General features: G+C 40.5%; 1 protein-coding gene across 1 annotated transcript in view; it reads right to left on the minus strand.

The window, feature by feature from the left end:
* Window positions 1-9,789: 9,789 nt before the first annotated feature.
* TNFRSF11B (TNF receptor superfamily member 11b) overlaps window positions 9,790-22,728 on the minus strand; it is a 32,064-nt gene continuing 19,125 nt past the window's right edge. Inside the window, exons 3-5 of the mRNA XM_089659048.1 lie at window positions 19,277-19,459; window positions 15,092-15,307; window positions 9,790-10,478 (exon numbers count right to left, since the gene is read on the minus strand). Coding sequence (XP_089515174.1) covers window positions 10,102-10,478; window positions 15,092-15,307; window positions 19,277-19,459 — 776 coding nt within the window. The 3' untranslated portion in view covers window positions 9,790-10,101. The remainder of the gene's footprint in view (window positions 10,479-15,091; window positions 15,308-19,276; window positions 19,460-22,728) is intronic.

The following is a 22,728-nucleotide window of genomic DNA, read 5'->3' on the forward strand; positions in this document are numbered from 1 at the left end:
ACGCAAAGGGTGGATGCAAATGTGGAAAATTAAATGGTATGGGAATCTGTTTGAAGGAAAAGACCGGAATAGTGGTCAGACAAGTGGATTGTCCACCATGACAATATTCCTGCACATAATGTGGTAAAAGGCAAATCACAGCGGCCTTTTACCACGTGATCAGCTGTGTCCAATGACACAGCAGATCACCGGGTAAATACAGTTGCCGGTTATCGGCTGCAGTTTCCTCATGCTGTCCTAGCCTGAGGAAAGTACTGCCGATAATCGGCAATTGTCAGAGAAGGGATCAGCACTGATTATCAGGGCAATGATGATCAGTGCCCAGCAGTGCCTCCCACCTGTGCCACCCACCTGTGCCCATCAGTGCCGCCCACATGTACCCATCAGTTCCACCCACCTGTGCCCATCAGTGCTGCAGTGCCACCAACCTGTGCCCAGCAGTGCCCCCCATCAGTGCCACCCATCAGTGCTGCACAGCAGTGCTGCCCAGCAGTGCCCAACAGTGCTGCCAGTCAGTGCCCAGCAGTGGCATCAGTCAGTGCCACCCATCAGTGCCTAGCAGTGCCACCTATCAGTGCCCAGCAGTGCCACCTGTCAGTGTAACATCATCAGTGCCAGCTCATCAGTGCTGCCTATCAATGCCGCCTATCAGTGCCTCCTATCAGTACCTCCTATCAGTGCCCATCAGTGCTGCCTATCCAAGCCACCTCATCAGTGCCTATCAGTGCTGCCTATCCGTGCTAATCAGTGCTGCCTATCAGTGCAGCCTCTTCAACGCACATCAGTGAAGGAGAAAAACTACTTGTTTGCTAAAGTTTATAATAGAAACAAAGAAAAACTTTTTGTTTCAAAGTTTTTGCTCTTTTTTTGTTTATAACGCAAAAATTAAAACACCCAGCAGTGATAAAATACCACCAAAAGAAATCTCCATTTGTGTGAAAAACAATTGATAAATGTTTCATATGGGTACTGTCACGGTGTGCAAGATCACCACCACCAACCTGCGACAATCCCACGATCGCGACGTCCAGTATGTCACAATCGTTGTGTCAGACCCCAGACCTTCTCACACAACTCCTGACCAAAGGACTAGCCAATCTAAAACCGCGATGTGACGTGCGTAACAATGCCACACCCAGCTGCACCCTGCACAACGATTTTCCAGCTAATGGATACAGATCGACGTGCCAGCAGCCTGAATCGATTGTTACTGGGTCAGGTTAATTAGGCAATTAACCATTCACACTGCCACCACCTCCTTTTTATTCAGAGAAAGAGGAAACTCGACGTTCAGCTATAACACTATAATGGTTGATATAATCGACTGCATAACCCGATCATAATACAGGCCTGTTATACAGAGGGTTAAAACAAACAGTAACGTCTCTTCAAAGGCAGGGATTCGTAAATTGCAATTAAGAGCTATAGAAACAGAACAGAAAAAAACCCAAAAAACAAGAAACAAAAAAATGAGTGGACTTGGTGGACCACTTGGCCTTTTTCTGCACAGGTGCAGGTCTAGGCGCAGGCGCAGGAGATGGAGATTTCCAACACATGTGCAAAGACAGCAACATCAAAAAAACTGCTCATGCCCAAGTCTGTTGGGAAAATTTAAACTTGGGTAAAATAGAAAGCAATACAGAAAAGGCAACACACAAAGCATTATTTAAGAGTAAACAGTGACACAGTCTGTATTTTTTTAATATAAAACATCTCACAACATGAGACATACATTTTAGTTGGAAGTCCAGCATCAATCTACAGAACAGTTTCTCTTTTAAATTAAATATCACAATATTAACATATTTAAACAGACAGTGCTATTGACCACTTGACGTAAAATGCAAAAAAAACCCTGCAATATCAAAAAGCCTTTCATGACATTAAAAAAATAATATATAATAATGAAAGTTTCTGAAGCTTATAAGAACTAAGGATATTTGAGGTAATGGTATTATAAAGGGTACAGGCTTCCCTCTGTGCACAAGATGCCCACATGGAAGAAAAATATATTTTAAATATATTTTAAAAATATTCTTCCCAAATATATTGACATATATTTGAAATACTACAATTTTGTCTGTGTTCAATATATATATATATATATATATATATATATATATATACTGCATGTTGAAATGAGTTTTTTATATATTACAAAATAGATGAAAAGTATTTTTAAAAATACATTTTTAAATATACTGTATGTCTTTAATACTAGTTAGAATACTGCTAGTTTCCTGCAAGACACAACTGACTTTCTGAGCAAGATCAACAACATACAGTAATTACCATCTAATACACTTCTAGTGACTATGGATGTAGTATCCCTGTATAGTAATATCCCTCATAAGGATGGATTAGCTGCATGTCACAGATCTTTATCATCCTCACCAAACAACAAATACACTGCTGAGGATGTTACACAGCTCATTGAATTCATACTTACACACAACTACTTTGCCTTCAATAAAGACATCTATCTTCAATGTATGGGAAGTAAAATGGCACCCCAATATGCCAATTTATTTATGGCTGACTTGGAGGAAAAATTCCTGAACAGCATGGAACAAAAACCATACAGATACTATCACTATATTGATCATATTTTCATCATATAGACAGAAGGTGAAGAAAACCTAAAACAATTTTACTCATTGATCAACACCTTTCATCCATCAATCAAACTAAAAATGGAATACTCAAACACCCACGTCAACTACCTAGATACCACAGTATAAATCAGGGATGATACGCTTCACACCTCAATATACAGGAAACCCACTGACAGATGCAACTACCTCCACAGTTCTAGCTTCCACTCCCAACACACGAAACGTGCCATCATACACAGTCAGGCCATCAGATACCACCGAATATGTTCTGACCCAAGAGACAGAGATAAACATCTCGGGACACTAGCAGACTCCTTCCATAAGAAAAGTTACAAGGACAAAACTATCAACACCAGCATAAACATAGCCTTGAGAACCCGAGGGGAAAATCTACTTCAGTACAAGGAGAAAAACAAACAAACAACCGTGTACCTCTAGTAACCACATACAACCCAGCACTAGAAGGGATAAGAAAAATAATCAAAGATTTACAACCCATCATAACAGAGGATGGAACTCTGAAAGCAATATCCCAGCAACCACCAATACTGGCCTTCAGACAACCCCCCAACCTCAGAAATAAACTAATCAGTAGGAAACTTCCTTCTGATTATGATGTCACAAATAATGGAAGCACACCCTGCAATAAAAAACGCTGCAAACTGTGCAACCAAATCAATCCATCAAAAAGTGTCAGACACTCAAAAAGGATCTTCAATATCTCCGGATCATACAGCTGCACCTCCAGTAATGTTGTGTACCTTATCCAGTGCAGAAAATGTAACAAAGGATCTTATGTTGGCGAAACAGGACAGAAGTTGCAAACAAGGATGAATTTGCACAGACATGCCATCAAGGAACATAAAGAAGATAACTTTTGCACACCTGTGAGACACCATTTCGCACAACAAGACCACACTTTGGGAGACCTCAATGTTTTAGTTCTGAAAGGAAATCTCAAATCCATTCAGGAAAGAAAAACTTTTGAACTAAGAATAATAATTCTATTTGACACAAGAGATAACGCCTGAATTTGGACATGGGATTCCTCAATCATTATCCAACATTTTTATGACTCTCTCTGTGACTGTTGTCCCCCCCCCCCCCCCTCTTTGCTTTTGCTTTGCTGTATCTTATCTCTAGTTTAACCCTAGGCTTGTATTTCTTTCTGCCTTTTTTTTTTCTCTCATCTCCAACTTCTAACATTCTGCTAAAACATTGTAATAGTACTGCTCGGACCTTGAAAAAGGGGACATTCCCCGAAAGCTTGTCCTCAAAGTTGTATGTTAGTGCAAATAAAAAAAGTATCACGTCAGTACTCAATTGTTTCTGTCGCAAGTGCGCTAATACGGCTACAATCACCTCAAGCACTGTATGTCTTTAAAAATACATTTAATCTACATTTTTGGAATGCATTTACAAATATATGTAAAATACATGTTAAAATGACTTTTTATATGTTAAAAAAATAAGAAGAATATATTTAAAATAAAAATATTTTTCATATATTTTGTAATATATAAAAAAACGCATCTCAACATACAGTATATATATATATATGTAAAATTGTAGTATTTCAAATATATGTCAATATATGTCAATATATTTGGGAATATATAAAATATGGAAAAAAGTGAGCGCACTCCAGTGAGCGACAAGTGCACAAAAAAGGAACTACAAGCCCTTCCAACCAAAATAAAACAATATAAGTGCAGCGCTACAAACAATATTCAAATGACAAAAAATATAAACGATTGTCAGATATAGGAATGTTGAAGATGATAAACAGTTCAGTGAAGGGGGAATCACAGGGCATATAGGTGTAATCCAATCCCAGGAATAGATAAATTGCCTGCTTACCAGAAGCGCAATTTAAATGCGCATGTACAGATTACATGTAGCCGGAATCCCATGTAGGCGCTGCTTTCTAGTACCCAGATGGTCTGTCGGTGGTGGAACGATGCTGGCCTGGTCGGAACACACTGCACCTTGGATCCACACAGAGAGCCTAAAAATTGCTGGGGCTGAGGTATGGGAACTCAGTACCAGGTGCAAGGAGTAAAAATACTCATAGTGTAGTATGTTTTAAAATTATTTATTCAAAACGTAAAGCCATATAAATTTACAAAACGCATGCCTGCAGCCTGTAGCCAGTAAATGCATCTTCAAAAAAAAAGATGATCCTATACACTGACCAGTAAAAACCATGGATGGGCCGCCGGACCTCCTGACCCGGCGGCGTAACGTCAAGGCGTGCAAAGGCCTTGACGTTACGCCGCCGGGTCAGGAGGTCCGGCGGCCCATCCATGGTTTTTACTGGTCAGTGTATAGGATCATCTTTTTTTTTTAAGCTGCATTTACTGGCTACAGGCTGCAGGCATGCGTTTTGTAAATTTATATGGCTTTACGTTTTGAATAAATAATTTTAAAACATACTACACTATGAGTATTTTTACTCCTTGCACCTGGTACTGAGTTCCCATACCTCAGCCCCAGCAATTTTTAGGCTCTCTGTGTGGATCCAAGGTGCAGTGTGTTCCGACCAGGCCGGCATCGTTCCACCACCGACGGACCATCTGGGTACTAGAAAGCAGCGCCTACATGGGATTCCGGCTACATGTAATCTGTACATGCGCATTTAAATTGCGCTTCTGGTAAGCAGGCAATTTATCTATTCCTGGGATTGGATTACACCTATATGCCCTGTGATTCCCCCTTCACTGAACTGTTTATCATCTTCAACATTCCTATATCTGACAATCGTTTATATTTTTTGTCATTTGAATATTGTTTGTAGCGCTGCACTTATATTGTTTTAATATATTTGGGAAGAATATTTTAAAAATATATTCAAAATATACTTTTCTTCCATGTGGGTGGGTTTGTCAGGTAAGCTTTTAAGGGGCTTAAAGGCTAAGTTCACCATTCCAGAAAATAGTCAATGCAGTCAAACTCTGCAGCTTTATTAAAATGTTCATTAATACATTGATTTAACTTTTAAACTATGGCCCAGGAGCCAAATCTGGCCCGGAGCAGGAGTTTAGTCAGCCCTCTGATGTAAAAAAGGACCCTAATGTAAGAGGTGACTCTGATTTAAGAAATGGCTTTGATGAGGACCCTTATGTAAGGGGGAATCTGAAGTCAGAGGGACTTTGATGTGGGCTCTGATATAAGATGGTACTGATGTAAGTGGGGGCTCTAATGTAAGGAGGGCTCCGATGTATAGGGGAATTTTATTGGGATTGTGATGTCAGGGGGACTTTAATCGAGATACTGATATAAGGGAACACTGATGTGGACTCTTATGTAAGTGGGGACTGTGATGTCAGGGGGACTTTGATGTGGTCTCTGATATAAGGGGACACTGGTGGGTACTCTGATTTAAGTAGGGACTCTGATGTAAGTAGGGACTCTGATGTAAAGGGGACTTTGATGGGGACTCTGATGTTCTTTGCTTTGTTCACTGAAGTTTTTCTTTATTGTTCTAAATCATATCATGTTAATTAAAAAAAACCCAAGTAACATTATTAATTCATTTAAATTTGATTTGTTCATTACTTTTTTGGGCCCATAACTATTTGTAAAATATATGATGTGACCCCCGTACTGAAAAGTTTGGAGACCTCAGCAAGCTTCATCTCCTGTCCTGTTGCTAAGAAGTAAAAATGGTTTCACTCTGAGCAATAAAGGAGAAAAACAACAGTTTTTACTCCCAAGGAGTTTGACAGTTCGGGGAGTTTTTCTGCCCGGCTTCTGGGGATGGTGGGGTGGGGGGGGGGTGTTGGGGTAAATGAACTACAGATATAACTATGTAAATAATTAACATTTTACTAAGCTGGTTAATACCTACCAGATACTATTGGCTGCATAGGCTATTTTCTGGAAAAGATGAGCTTGGCCTTTAGGAATAAAAATGTACAACATTTATTGTTGCCCATAGCAACTGGCCAGAGTCAATCTTTAACGTCTGTACAACAGAGATGAGAATTAAACAAGGATTTTAAATGTTTGATATGGACCACAAAAATGATCTTGTTTCAGTTTTAATTACGTTAGAGGACTCTGTTTGAACAAGAAGAATGTGCAGAACTTGTAAATACAGATCATTAAAGGTAATGAGATAAAGTCATGTGACTTACAACTGGTCTCTCCAGTATTACATACTGATTTAAAGTGATTCTAAAGGTTCATTTGTTTTTTTAATGTAAAATAACAAACATGTCTATATTTTCCTGCTCTGTGCAGTGGTTTTGCACAGAGCAGCCCGGATCCTCTTTTTCTCCGTTCCCCTGCAGGCTCTCCTGGCCCCTCCCTCCTGTCGGGTGCCCCCACAGCAAGCAGCTTGCTATGGGGGCACTCGCTGCTCCGTATGTCCATTCACACATGGATCTGCTCCCACTGCTGTCAATCACAGCCAGTAAGCCAATGAGGAGAGAAAGCGGGTACGGTAAAACCGCAGCTCTGTGTGTGAATGGACACACAGAGCAACGGCTCCAGAGCAAGCCTGTTTGGATGTCCTCTTTTCAAGCTGCTTGCTCTGGGGGCACTTAGCAGGAGGGAGGAGTCAGGAGTGACGGCGAGGGACCCGAGAAGAGGAGGATCAGGGCTGCTTTGTGCAGTGGTTTTGTATAACATGTTTATTATTTTTTTTTAAATTCCCTTTAATGTCACTTTAAGCCGTTAGTTAATGCATAACAGACACAATGGAGTTGACTTACTAAAAGCAAATAGTCTGTTCCCTTGCAGAGGAATTGTCTATAAGGTGACAAGGCACTAGCAGGTTCCCAAACAAATGTGCATACAAACATTTGTATGAACATTCATACGGAAATCCTCTAGTACGTTCAATCATTTTACAAATATTGTTTGAAAGTACTTTCACTTGTAGAAATTAGTTCAAGAAAAAATATCCATCCTGCTCCTTCAAAGTTTCTCATCACTGTAGTGGAAAATAAACATCAACTTAACCCCACTAACCATTAGAAAATCGAACAAACTTTCATAAAATTAACATTTTCAAATGAAATTCTACTAGTGTAAGGCCAGTTTTAGCTTAATGAATGTGGTGAAAATACACTGCATAATGACTGCCCAATCACGTGCAAGGAAAAAAAAAGGAATTTTAGTGTACACATGATTGGATAGTCAGCAGAGCTTCATATCATTCACTAAGCTAAGAGTAACCTCCTTTGAAAATGTCAAGATTTCCTTTAAAAGTCACTAGTCTGTCTTTAGTAATTCAAATTTGAATGTGTGTCTCTTTTAAATAATCAGAATTTATTAACAAGTTGCGGAGTGCATTAGTGAATACAGGCTCTGTCCACCTGGAGGTTTCCCACTGCTATATATCCCATGTATATTCTGGAACTGTACAGAAGTACAAGTGTAGAAAAGCAGAAGCTGGAGAACATGTTGGAAGTGGTCCAGGGTAAGACTTGCAATCAAGGAATCCTGCGATAGGAACCATGAAGGTGAGTAATATTTATATGAGCCTTTTATTTATCCTCAACCCTTTCCCTCCTATTTCAAGGGAAACTATATTTATGTTTATAAGATTTCAATCCATTTTATACGCTCACCGGTCACTTTATTAGGTACACCTATTAAACTGCTTGGTAACACAAATTGCTAATCAGCCAATCACATGGCAGCAACAATGCATTTAAGAATGAAGATGACTTGCTGAAGTTCAAACCGAGCATCAGAATGGGGATTTAAGTGACTTTGAACGTGACATGCTTGTTGGTGCCAGACGGGCTGGTCTGAGTATTTCAAAAACTGCTGATCTACTGGGATTTTCAAGCACAACCATCTCTAGGGTTTACAGAGAATGGACCGAAAAAGAGAAGATATCCCGTGAGCGGCAGCTGTGTGGACGAAAATGCCTTGTTGATGTCAGAAGTCAGAGGAGAATGGGCAGAATGGTTGCTGTGACATTCAGATGGTAGGGTCATAATTTCGCGGAGAGAACATGAAAGCATAGATCCATCATGCCTTGTATCAACGGTTCAGGCTGGTGGTGGTGTAATGATGTGGGGGTAAGTTTCTTGGCACTAGCAAGGTGTACCTGATAACGTGGCCGGTAAGTTAATATATACAACCTTTTTTTACTTGTATAAATGTATGCTACCTCCATCCATCTCTGTGGATCCTGGATGGATAGATGATGTGTCAAGTTTGTATCCCAGTACAGGGCACAACCCATGGAATTGCTTACAATACACAAGAGGCCCGCAGATGTTTCAGTCAAATACAGATGATTTAGCCCACCCGCATCAACCCAACACTAAAATGTCAACTATAGTTATTGCAACTCAAGTAGCAACTAATTAAAATTGGAAAAACCATTAAAAAACCCCTTTGGACATTTTGCCCAGGAACTTGCACTCATTGAAATGCGAGCTACAAGTTTAAAAAGTTTTTAAATAAAGAATGTCATAAGAACGACCTCCCCATCCCTAACATATTTCCTGGATTAAGTTAAATTAATATAATAAATACAAAAAGAGGGAAATTAACAAAGGTCTATGTAAAAATAACAGATATAAATACATAAAAATGCATATAACAAATAAAAAGAAGAGAAGACACCTGATGGGGAGCAGTGGAGATATTATCTGGGACAATCAAGCATATTCCAATGCCTTAGTTTGCCAATGCACTGTAAAATAAGAATGCAAGATTTTTTTGTTGTTTTGGCTAGGGACAGCATTACCTTTTTCTCCTTTGACTACGTTTCTGTTTTTTACCCTTTGGGTATATATATACAAAGGACTAGGTTTTAATTTTTTTAAGCAAACCTGTATTAACCTTCCCCCTACATCTTGACCCTACTTCCACCTTATTTATAGCTTAAAAAGAGGTTTTCTAAAATATGTACCCATTCTGAAGACACTGTTGCATCTGCTCCCAAGACAACTAGTTGCATAACCAAATGTCAGCATTTGGTCATGTGATAAGAGCTAGAATGGAGAATCAAAGTTGATGAATAGGCCCGTACCTTAATTTTAGTTCCCCAGTGGTTGAAATCTTATGAAGAGATGCCAACATCTGGTCATTACTGGCCACTCTGGGAGCTGTGGTTTCTTTGAAAGGTATTTCAGGGATTTTCTAATCAATGTGTACTTTTTTACTTTTGTGTATATAATTTGGCAGGAGGTCCAGGAGAGAGTGGTTAGATAAAACTCTATAAATTCACTTTAATAAGATATATATTATAAAAAAATACTTTCAAATATATTCATAAATAAAGCTTATACAGAAGGTACCAAAATAAATCTCCAGTTTCAGCATAATGGACCTCATAACAATTGCTTGAAAGAAAAGAGTCTTTTTTGCCCACATCAGCCAATCAGCTTCTTTTTATTGGCATGGGGAAAAAAAATGAAAGGTGGGATCTGCTATTTTCCTTTAAGCCATGAGGTTCAATGTTCTGTAGATAGCTTGAAATGGTCCGTTGATGAATGGTGAATTATCTGCGCACCAGTCATAATAATGAGTCCGATTTACCAAGATGTGATTGTGTGCTATTGAGCTGTAGAATTACCTTGTCATACAGTCTGTACATAGAAACACTGTTTAGAAACCGCTCCAGTTTCTTCATAGCTTTTCTTAACATTTTAGGCAGCTTGATGGTTGTCAGCTGTTTAAGGCCTTCAGTGGTGTCACCTCCATTCTTGTCTCTCCACAAGCTAAGGAGCTTCAGTATTTGCTTTGGTCGGTCACATGACTTCAGAGTGTTTTCTATATCCTCCTTTTTTACTGACTTCCCTTGCAAATTTTGCATCAATGCATTGAGATGTTTTGTATTCAATGGTAAATGTCCAATTTGCTTCAGGACTCCCATTTCACAATCTTTAATATCTGCAAGTGAAGAAAGCGTGAGGCAAGTTCCTAAAATACTGTAAGGCAGTTTTATCACAAAAGCTGAAGATTGGACAATCCTTGAGCACTTTTTTCACAGTATGCTACAAGCTGTCACAGCTAGGTGCCTACACTTAAGATGTCGGGGAACGAGGGCGACAGGTGAACCCGGCTGCCGTGAGCACATCACTGGATCCTGAGACAAGTGAGTGCCTATTTTTTAAAAGTCAGCAACTACAGTTTTTGTAGCTGCTGACTTTAATTTTTTCAGAATCGACTGGAGCTCCGCTTTAAGTAGTATAGTGAATGTTTGACTCTGTAATTGAGAGGACTAGCTGAAGACAAGCAATATTTAAAAAATCCAAGAAAAATGGGAATCAATGGGAGGGACAGCCCTAACATATCATGGGGGATTTGGTATGCATATAAATAGCTCAGGAACCTCACCCAGTTACATTCAAAGCCTTCTTAGTTATGGGGTTGGCCTGTACTACATGCTGAATATTTAATCGAATGACTGGGAGGCAAACCTGTAAGCAGGTTGAAACTACTAGTAAGGTAAGATCTGGCCCAGGCTCGTTTGGAAGGGGTAATCTCATTGCTCCCATTGCACAGGCTTTTTGGAGTGTCAGCTGGCCTACCTGTGATATAAATTGGGGGAAGGTTGAGGTCCAAGAGTCCTGCTTTCTGCTGAGAACCCTTTGAGAGCTTTCAGTATTGTGCTGTTGTACCCATTTCCAGGAGAAGTCCTAGCTGCCTGCCTTTTGTACTGAGGATACTGGGATGCCACCAATCATTAACCATGCCATCATCAATGGACTCTGTCTCAATAAACTGCTTCCTATAAGGTATGCCTGGGCCATCTAACATGGGCCATCTAACAGTTAGTTAGGGTGATTGAAGGAATCATTGCACTTTATCATGTTTGCACTGAAGTTAATTAATAAAGACTGTAAACTTTGTCCTTGAGCCTAGTCTGAAGTTATTCACAAAGGGGTACATAACGGGGCTGGGCCTGTTATAGCACTAGAGGGGGTATGAAGAATCTCCAGTGTCAAGTCAGTATGCTAAAGAAGAGCAAGGTCGTTCTCAAGAGTAACTTAGTATCTGGATAAGGTGAGGTGTCCTCAATTAGTGTGGGAGATGCTATTTAGTCCCCCTTCCCTAGCGGTCCATCTCCCATAGCAACCGGGAGCAGACCAGCGTTACAGAGGCCCTCAGCCTAACTGTATGGTACAGTAGAGGAAGAGTTCATACAGGACACGTATGAGATCTGCGCAGTGTGTCCCATTCTCTTACTAGGAGTGAGGTAGCACAGTTACACTGGCTGTTGTAAGTGGTGTGGTTCTACTTGTCACTCCGAATGCAACACATAAAAGTCACAGTATGTAGAGCAATGGAACAACACTTTATCAGGCATCATTCTACATGCAACGTCAGCTCGTCTGTAAGTCAGGAGACTGCCTTAATGCTTGACTGTGCACATGACCGCAGTTTCTGCCTGGTAGAGGACATTGATAAGCGTGCTCACGGGCAAGGTACTACTAGCGCACAGGCACAGTAGGCCCCGCCCACAACTCAGCTTAGTTGGTAGAACACAACCACCCTGCAAGCCTAAAGCAAGCCGAAAGGTGCAATGAAAGAGGATTATAGATAGATGAAGATAGGTTAGGCATAAATTACTTTACTTGCAGAAGTGTTAAATAAAAAATGCCAAGGAATACATCTGCAAATGTTACTAAATGGTGATTGTAGCATAGAATTTGTGAAAGAACTTAAGGACCATGTAAACAGAACATTATTAAATAAATTATTTTAATTACAGAAGATGTAAAGGATAGAAATCACTGAATAGGGAAGTAATTGTAGAAAGGTGCAAATGATGCATAAATATACTATGAAGAAATACATAAATGGGTCAACAAAAGATACAGAATGAGCAGTGGGTGAGATGTTACGGTTGTGATAGGCAAGAAGAATGGCAAACAGTACTTGGTGAGTAAATGGTTTCTTATAGAAAGGGCCGGTTGACACTAGATAGAAGGTTAAACAGGTAAAGTGGTAGGACAAAAGAACAGGAGTATAAGATGTGTGAGAGAAACCTGAAATTAGATGTATTAAAATAAGACAAAGCAGATTGATAAAATAGTGATTTAAGATGAGATAAAAAAATAGGGAGAAGGAAGGCACAGCCAACAAATGAAAAAGACAGGAGGGTTAGGTTTATTTTTCAGGTAGGCAAAAAAAAAAGACTAAGAAAAAGGTTGGTCAAAAGAAGACATAATTGAAAAAGACAGCGGGAAAAGGAAAGTGATGGACGTGGACAAATGAAAAGAAGACTAAGAATTATGATGGACAAATGAACACAGCTTCTAAGAAGCAGGACGGGCAAACAAAGAAAAGTCTAAGAAACATGATGGGCTAAGGCAGCCTTTCTTAACCATGGTGTCCAAGCACCCTGGGGTGCCTTGAGGTTTCTTCAGGGGTGCCTTGGCATAATGTCTAAAAGTTGCCAAAATTGTGTACAAGCCAGCTGGTGGAAGCCTGACTTTTAGTTACACAAAGCCACAGGTTTTCATTGTGCGTCGACAATATAGTCAAGGCACATCATAAAAGAACAGCTGGGTCAACACTGCGCTGAGTAACAGTCCGCAATAGGGAGTTTAGACATCCAAAAGGCTGACGCATTTCGAGGACTTGCCTCTTCCTCAGAGCCTGAGGAAGAGGCAAGTCCTCGAAACGCGTCAGCCTTTTGGATGTCTAAACTCCCTATTGTGGACTGTTACTCAGCGCGGTGTTGATCCAGCTGTTCTTTTATGATGTGCCTTGACTATATTGTCGTTTGCCTGTGCGCCATCTCTTTGTTCTTTCCCCATTCAGTATATTTGGATTCCCCCGGTCCATTTGAGGGCAGCAAGGTGTGCATGTTCCAGGACATTCTTAATGTGGTTGTAGCCTGCATCGAGTCCATCCCCAAGCGCAGGAGCATTTGTGTTTGCTGGTTCTTTTTTCATTGTGCGTCATTACGACATTCTAGCCACCGGTGTCCTGACAACCAATTACATCATCAGTTGATAAGGAGGATGTCAGTTGCCTGCAAAGCATTCTTGTTTGACCCTCCCCTGCCCCTCTCCATCAGTGCTGGGATCACATTAGTTCAGTGATGGAAAAAAACTGAGAGAAACACTGTCAGGACCAGTGTGCAAAAGTTTATGTAATTTGGACGAATAAATCGCCTCTACAGTTAAGTGCCCATGTGCGGATTTTGCTGCGTTATATAAAACTATTAGAATACTTTTTACATTTTAGAATGGGGTGTCTCAAGACTGCTCATAATTTTAAAGGTTGCCTTTACTGAAAAAAGGTTGAGAAACACTGTGCTAAGGAAAGTAAGTCTAAAAGCAGGATGGGTAAAAGAAGACAAAGACTAAGGAACAAGATATGAAAAAAATTCAATATGACTAAGGCTGGCCATACATTATACAATTTTCTTGAGAATTTTGCTTTAGATTTACAAAAACCACATAATATGAGGTCAAACCTAAACAACACTTTCAATTATATCCAATTAGGCAGGCCCTTGCACTACATAGTTAAAGGTAAATCTAAAGGAAATGGGCAGAAATTGGACAGAAAATTGTAAGAAAATTGTATTGTTTATGGCAGTGGTGTATTTAGGTTTCATGCTGCCCAGGCAACACAAACATTGTCTCCCCCCCTTGGAGAGACCCTGACACTGATAGATACCCCCTCCCCCATGATAAGAGCCTGACACTGACCAACAAAACCCCCCCCCCACACCCGAGAGAGCCTTCCACTACCACCACCCCCCATACACTGGCAACCCCCACCCCGACAAGAGAGAGGACACTCACCTTCACAGCTTCATACATCCCTGGGAACAAGAGTCAGGCTCTGCATGCACAATCAAGCAGCCCGCAGCTCTCTCAGTTCCCACCTGGTCCCCATGCTGCATGTGTCCTTTCTTCCATCCCTTCTTTTGAGGGTAGCGCTGCCCCCCTGAAAAATGCTGCTGCCCCCCTGAAAAAAATGCCACCCTAGGCAAATGCCTTGTTTGCCTTGTGGTAAATACACCCCTGGTTTATGGCCAGCCTAAGGAACACAACGGGCAAAGGAAGACAAGTATAACAAGAATAGGATGAGCAAAGGAAAACTAGATTAGGAAACGGGATCTGCAAAAGAAGGCAAGACTTATATACAAGTTATTCATAGGAAGACAAGACTAATTAACATGATATGCAAAAAATGATGAGAGAGGAGCAGGACGGGCAAAAGGAAGATAAGGTTTATAAGCAGCATTTTCAGAAGAAGATAAAATGGGCAAAGGGAAAGTTAGACTAAGAAACATGACGGGCAAAGAAAGACAAGCGTAAACAACATGGTGGGCAAAGGAAAGCAAGAGTAAAAAAAAAACAGTAAAGGAAAACAAGACTAAGAAACAGGATATGAAAAGGAAGATGGGAGACGACCCAGAAAATGGAATTTGTTTTGTGATTGAAATTTAGATTAAAGTGCTTGAAAATACCACAAAGTTATCTAGGGTATGGCAGGCATAAGAGTTAACAAATAAGCAAAGGGAAATTATCCCTTACCTTGTACTAGATTTCTGAAAGAATTGTCCCCTTTGATTTGACTCTTGTACAGCTTAAACAAATAGAATGGCTGATCCTTGGGGTCATAGCTCTGTTTAATTGCCTCTATTTGCTGTAACATCAGTGCTGTTGGTGGTAATTTCTGAATGAGTAAATCCGACCAGTTGGCTGCTGCCTTAGGTAACCGAAACAAGGCTTCTTCACAAAGACTAATATCTGCGGAGAGAGAATAAAGTGTCAAACCCACCCTGACATTGTGCAGATGTGGTATGCTTGACTTTGTAATAGGCACTCTGCAAACACAGTGACATGTATCCACCCTGTAGTAGATATTTACAGTCATGGCCGAAATTGTTGGCACCCTTGATATTTCTCCAGGAAATCATGTATTTCTCACGAAACGTATTGCATTAACACATGTTTTGCTATACACATGTTTATTCCCTTTGTGTGTATTGGGACAAAACAAAAAAAGGGAGGAAAGAAAGCAAATTCGACATAATGTCACACAAACCTCCAAAAATGGGCTGGACAAAAGTATTGGCACCCTTTCACAACTGCGGATAAATAAGAATGTTACAAGCATGTGATGCTCCTGTAAACTCACCTGGGGCAAGTAACAGGTGTGGGCAATATAGAAATCACACCTGAAAGCAGATAAAAAGGAGAGACGTTCACTTAACCTTTGCATTGTGTGTCTGTCTGTGCCACACTAAGCATGGACAACAGAAAGAGGAGACGAGAACTGTCTGAGGACCTGAGAACCAAAATTGTGGCAAAATATCAACAATCTCAAGGTTACAAGTCCATCTCCAGAGAACTAGATTTGCCTTTGTCCACAGTGCGCAACATTATCAAGAAGTTTGCAACCCATGGCACTGTAGCTAATCTCCCTGGTCGTGGACGGATGAGGAAAATTGATGAAAGATTGCAACGCAGAATAGTCCGGATGGTGGATAAGCAGCCCCAAACATGTTCCAAAGACATTCAAGCTGTCCTGCAGGCTCAGGGAGCATCAGTGTCAGCGCGAACTATCCGTCGACATTTAAATGAAATGAAACGCTATGGCAGGAGACCCAGGAGGACCCCACTGCTGACACAGAGACATAAAAAAGCAAGACTACAGTTTGCCAAAATGTACTTGAGTAAGCCAAAAGCCTTCTGGGAAAACGTCTTGTGGACAGATGAGACCAAGATAGAGCTTTTCGGTAAAGCACATCATTCTACTGTTTACCGAAAACGGAATGAGGCCTACAAAGAACAAAACACAGTACCTACGGTAAAATATGGTGGAGGTTCAATGATGTTTTGGGGTTGTTTTGCTGCCTCTGGCACTGGGTGCCTTGACTGTGTGCAAGGCATCATGAAATCTGAGGATTACCAAAGGATTTTGGGTCGCACTGTAGGGCCCAGTGTCAGAAAGCTGGGTTTGCGTCCAAGATCCTGGGTCTTCCAGCAGGACAATGACCCCAAACATACGTCAAAAAGCACTCAGAAATGGATGGCAAAGAAGCGCTGGAGAGTTCTGAAGTGGCCAGCAATGAGCCCAGATCTAAATCCCATTGAACACCTGTGGAGAGATCTTAAAATTGCTGTTGGGAAAAGGTGTCCTTCCAATAAGAGAGACCTGGAGCTGTTTGCAAAGGAAGAGTGGTCCAAAATTCCGGGTGAGAGGTGTCAGAAGCTTATTGATGGTTATAGGAAGCGACTGATTTCAGTTATGTTTTCCAAAGGGTGTGCAACCAAATATTAAGTTAAGGGTGCCAATACTTTTGTCCAGCCCATTTTTGGGGTTTTGTGTGACATTATGTCATATTTGCTTTTCTGCCTCTGTTTTATATTTGTTCCAATACATACAAAGGGAATAAACATGTGTATAGCAAAACATGTGTTAATGCAATACCTTTTTTGTGTGAAATACTTGATTTTCAGGAAAAATATCAAGGGTGCCAACAATTTCGGCCATGACTGTATTTGTTAAAAAAGGATTTAGGCTGATTTCAGATACAGTAAGTGACTCTGCCTCTAATAATCCTGCAAGGGCCCAAGCAGTGTCTCGCTGCATCTGGCTACAGAGGGATTGATTCCATAGGGGCAAACAGAAAGTCTTTTTAGTGATCCTGCTACTGGTGGTTTGTCTTTAGCAGCAAAATAGTCAAGGTGACATCAGCCTAACACAAATGTTTAAAATAAATATAATACTTTCATTTAGAAAAACAAAAATAAGACTGACCAAACCATTATGATTTCCTTTTAATTATAGCTTTGTTGTTAAATTATTTTTAACTTTTTTAAATCTTAAAGTGTATATGAAGCAAAAAACTTTTTTTATATAGTTGTAAATAGAATAGGGAATGATTAGCTAGTTTTACAGCTATACTGAGCTCCATTGGAGCCTCACTTGTCCTGTGGTCAACGGTTACATCAAACCTAGGCAAATTGTAGCCCCAGGGCCACATCTGGCCCTTTGGCTGTCCCTATCAGTGCCTTGATGCCCCCATTGTCAGCATTCCACTTGCCTCAGTGCCTTGATGCCCCCACTGTCAGCATTCCACTTGCCTCAATGGGTGAGCTTGACAAGCTGTACCACTTAGACTTTGAAGCCCAAGTTAACAGACTCGTCCAACTTTGTTTGGGTGGGTGGCCATGGGGTAATAAAACCACCGCTCAACTACCCGTTTTTATCACCCCCTGACCACCCATCTAAAAAGAGACCTATTTCATGAATAGTTGTAGCTATCAATTTTAGTACCAGGTGTTTGTATTTTATATGTTTATGTATTTAGGGCCTTCCCAGGTCCAAAATTAATATTGAGAAGAATTTTGTTAAGCCTTCACAACAGTCATGGCTTCTCATGTGGCCCCTTGGTCAAATTATTTGCCCACCCATGAGTTACATCATGCAGCAACAGGGTCACAGACAGAAATAAAAACTTAGTAGTGATCAATTTTCCCCTGATGAAGCCATGTGACCCGGTGTCGTAACGGGTAGGGGAGGGGGTCTGACGTCACAACACTTAAAGCAACATATAGCAAGTATTCATCAATATTGGAAAACTTTACTGTGGATTAAAATCTTAACATTTTAATGCATATTTAACTTGTAACACATGTGAGTGTACTACTATATTTAATAAATTATGTTTTAAAGAGAATAAGGCACTATATTCTTTTATTACATTCAATGGAGTAGCAGTGATATCTGTCAGTCTCATGTAATGTATTTATGTCTATTACTGTGTCTTGAAGGATGTTTCTTGTCTCAAACAATTCCTATATCATGTTCACAATCTCTGACAGTCTCCTGCAGTATGTGTGCAGTCTCTGATCATCTCTTGTATCATGTCTGTAGTTTCTAACCATCTCTTCTATCAGGCCCACAGTGCCTTACCGTATTTTGTGGAATTCCTGCAGTCTCTGATCATCTCCTGTGTCATAAACTCAGTTTTTGACCTTGTCTCATATCATGCCCATAGTCTTTGACTATATACTGTTTTGTGTCTGCTGTCTCTGAGACTGCACATTCACTTTATTTTATTTGCAGCCCTTTGGTTATGTTGGGGGCCACACTTATGAACCCCCCCATATAAAAAATGTTAATCACCACTTTTTTAGCTGATACATAACTACAAAATAGTAAAATACAAATAAATAAAGATGGTGGTGATCTGGAGAATATGGACAAGCACACTCCTATCTTATAGTGTAGATGTTGAAACTCTGTATAAAAGTTGTGCCGTGGAGTGTATATATTAATTACCCAGTATACTAGACATATACTGTTTGATAATCTGGCTTCATACTTTTACTTTTTAGGATAGTTCATATATGGTACTTTGGTCAATGGAATTCAAAGATGGTAGAGAACAAATATGTTGTCTTTAAACTTTGTCCTACTCTCATTCTATACTATGAGGTGATATCAAAAAAGTTTGAGACTAGTTTTGTAACACGTCAACAGAGGTGCACAGGCTACATGCACAGTCACAGGGAACACTGATCTTAATAAGTCAGTGATTCAAAAGACAGACTAATCCTTACAGAATGATGTCCTGTGTACATCGGGAGCTGTTCAACTGGTGCTATTCTGACCGTGCATGCAGCCTTGTGCTGCCATCTGTTGGAGTGTTACAAAATTAGTCTCAAAACTTGTTGATACCACCTCGTATAAAGAGGACTGTTTACCTGTCTCACAGAATCTCGATTCCTCTGCACACACGGTGTCCTCCGTAGAGCTTCCTTTATGAGCCACTTTGAGTCTAAGGTTCTTGCAGTTGGTTTGTTTCTTACATGGAGCTGTGGCAGATGTTACATTTGAGAACATTCCTTTGGGACATTCACCACAAACGGTGTCACTCTCTGGAGTCCCTGGAAACAAATATGGCCATGGTGAATTTACAATTCAACAGGAAAGAGGTTAGGCGAATATGATTTTTAAATCCTTCTTAGCTTCTTGTTTGCACTCTACCCATCTGCCAGTTTAAAGAGACTCTATCACTTTGCCCATTAAATAATAACGTAGAAAAAATGTCAATTCAAAGCAGTCCTTTTAATGTAATCTTTCTTCCCCTGAAACCACTACAATATAATGTATCAACTCAATAAATAATATGCTGTATCAATTAACCAATTATCTAATTAATTTACTGGTGCCTTTCGTAAGCATTCCAACTTTTTTTCTGTATGTACCTTTCCATACATTTGTGTTCATTCACATGCAATGTGCCTTTGAACTTGCTAGAATATTTGACTTCAACAATATTGACTGGAACAGTAAATTCCCTAGCACAGCCCCATGCCCTCCTTGCACATCATAGCCAGCAACTCTTCTGGATGTGTCTAATTCCTGTCTGTGCTGGCTCAGCTCCTCGGCCCCTCCCTTAACCACCCTACATAACCACATATTTAGCTACTGGGGGAGAAGCAACTGTGAATACCATAGAGCAGCTATTCTCAGCTAGGGAGCTGTGGCTAATTGACACCCATCTGATGGTGCCTGCCTAATCCTAGATCTAATGACACTAAGAATAGCCAGTGCATGATGTGATCTTTTTAGTAGCTTTTAAGGATGACATTCTGAGCATGCCAGGAAGGGGGTGTTCTTCCCCCTGACATAAATGTAAGGGGGCCTTCTTCCCACTGACCCCTTATGAATTAATTTTAACAAGGGATTCCTTTGACTTGATAATTATTATAGGGTTCCAATAGGGTAAAAAGATTAAGAAAGGCTGCAATAGAGTGTCACTTGAGTGACAACTCTGAATCTGCTGAAATCTGCAGAAGCTACTAACATCTCAGCACACGATGGGGTGCCCAGCAGCTGTCTCAGGGCTTTTGGATGTCTACACAAGGGAGTGTCTTCGAGTTAAATAACATATACAAAATATGTCAAATGCGTGTATAATCATATAGAAAGATTTTGGTTGAAAAGAATTGTCTGTAAACAGGGTATTTTTATTACTCTGCAGAAATGTATTGGACCGGGTTGGAGGGATACATCTTCAGTCAGGGGAATCATCACAATGGCAGAGGAGGATTTATCAGGAACTTTTATCCCAAGCTTAATAATTTTACATAGTCATTGACATTGCAGGGCTTTGTAATATCTGTTGGTAAGTGACCCCCAACCTTCTTTTAGTGAGGTGACACTAAAATTCCAAGCAGTCTTATCAGACCTGTCCAGTCCCCTCCATAGGATTACAGAATGCCTTTCACACATTTTATGGAGATGGGGAGAGGGGGAGTGTTCTGCAGCCCTAGCATGCTTCTTGTTCTATAGTACAGGAAGTGTAAAAATAAAGGAAAAATAAAAATTCCAGCCTTGATTATATACTATATAAAGTTTTTGTCACAAATATTCCCTATGCACTTGTTCCTGGAAATAGCTATTAGATGTCAGTGGGTGCTGCAGCAACCGACAGTTTGAAATTAACATTTAAAGTGGAAAAAATGTCACCAGCAGACCAGAGATTCTTCAAATAGGTGCAAAGCTTTATTCAGCGATCAACATTTCGGAGCGAAGCAGGGCCCCTTCATTAACCATGTGACATCACATGCCTGATGAAGGGGCATTGCGTGGATTCGAAACATTGCCTCTGTAAATACGATGTGATCACTGAATAAAGCTTTGGACTCATTTGGAGAATCTCCGTTGTGCTGGTGACAAAACAACATGACACATGTCAATCATATGTATATAAGCTAACAGTACATCCCATTCAAAAATCATGGACATTAACATGATTTTGCTACCCATTTAATGCCTATAGCAGCTACTACTCTTCCGGATAGGGCTTTACGCAAGATTTTGGAGTGTGTCTGTAGTAATTTATGCCCATTCAGCTCAAAAAAGCATTTTTGAGGTCAGGAACTGTTGTTGGATGAGAAGACCTAGCTTGCAATCAGTGTTCCAATTCATCCCAAAGGTGTTCAATAAGGCTGAGGACAGGGGTCTGTGCACGCCACTCCAGTTCCTCAACACCAAACCAGTCAAACCATTTATATATGGAGCTGTCTTTGCGCATATGGGCACTATCATCTTGGAACCAAACGACCTTTCCCCAAACAGTATTGTATACTTTAGTAGAACAGTACCTTTACTAGTAACACACAAACTCAATAATTTGTAGGCATGTCTACATGCTTTGGGCCTTATAGTGTATGTCCAGGGTTGGGTGAGTAGAACACAATGTTGGACTAGCTGCCCACTGAGATAAATTTTTTCCCTGTAAACTTGTTTGCCTTAAAAATTTATCAAATTTAAATAGGTGTAGCACACTCCTAGTTAGCTAGGGGGAGCTAGCTAATTATGTTTTTAGTTAGATGGCTGAGTAGCAGCCGGAAGGCTTTTCAAAGGGTCAAATTTGGGTCAGGGCTAAGAGGCTTTTCAGATCAGCTCACTGACACCTCCCCCTGAGCTAGAAGACTTGGATGAGTCTCTAGAATGCATTGGGTGGGGGTGAAGAGGAGCTGGTCTGCATTCTTGGGGGATCCTGACCAATCCCCAAGCAGGAGGCTTGGCATGGGGTCAGGACAGCCCTTAAGAGCCTACTCAGTAGCAGGAGAGTTTGGGTGGAGGATGGAGTGAGAAAGCTGGGGTGGGGAGCCTGGGAGGGGGCCCAGGAGAGGGGCTACATGGGTAAATACCATAATAATAAACAGCCATCTGTGGAGTAGCCTCACCCTTATGAAAATGACTTGGCTATTTCTAGAGGATTGAATATTAATGAACAGGAAATGTTACTGTGAAAAGTATTTACAGTTGTCAACAAGAACATTTTGTTTACATTTCAATATAATTTATTGCAGAAAAGGAACTGACCTGATAAGAAAGAATATTCAAGAAATCATTGTTAAAGGATAAGTTCACCTTTTGCACAAAAATAATAATGCACAATTTGTTTGGAGGAAAAAGAAATGTGCATTTATTATTTTTGTCTGCAGGAGCCTGTAAAGTAATGCACCAGCAATCAGCAGATCGCTGGTGCTATGCAGGTCTCCTGCAGACCTGTCACTATATCTACATGCCCATACATGATGTACGAGCAAGCAGATACACTGAGAGGAAGACTGAATGAACTGCCACAGGGCTCCACAGCGCCATGGTAGTTCATTGAAAACTACAAGCCAACAGCCGC

This window comes from Staurois parvus, unplaced genomic scaffold, assembly GCF_062004578.1.
Source record: "Staurois parvus isolate SC_StPar_1 unplaced genomic scaffold, SC_StPar_1.0 ptg000030l, whole genome shotgun sequence".
Classification (NCBI taxonomy): Eukaryota; Metazoa; Chordata; class Amphibia; order Anura; family Ranidae; genus Staurois; species Staurois parvus.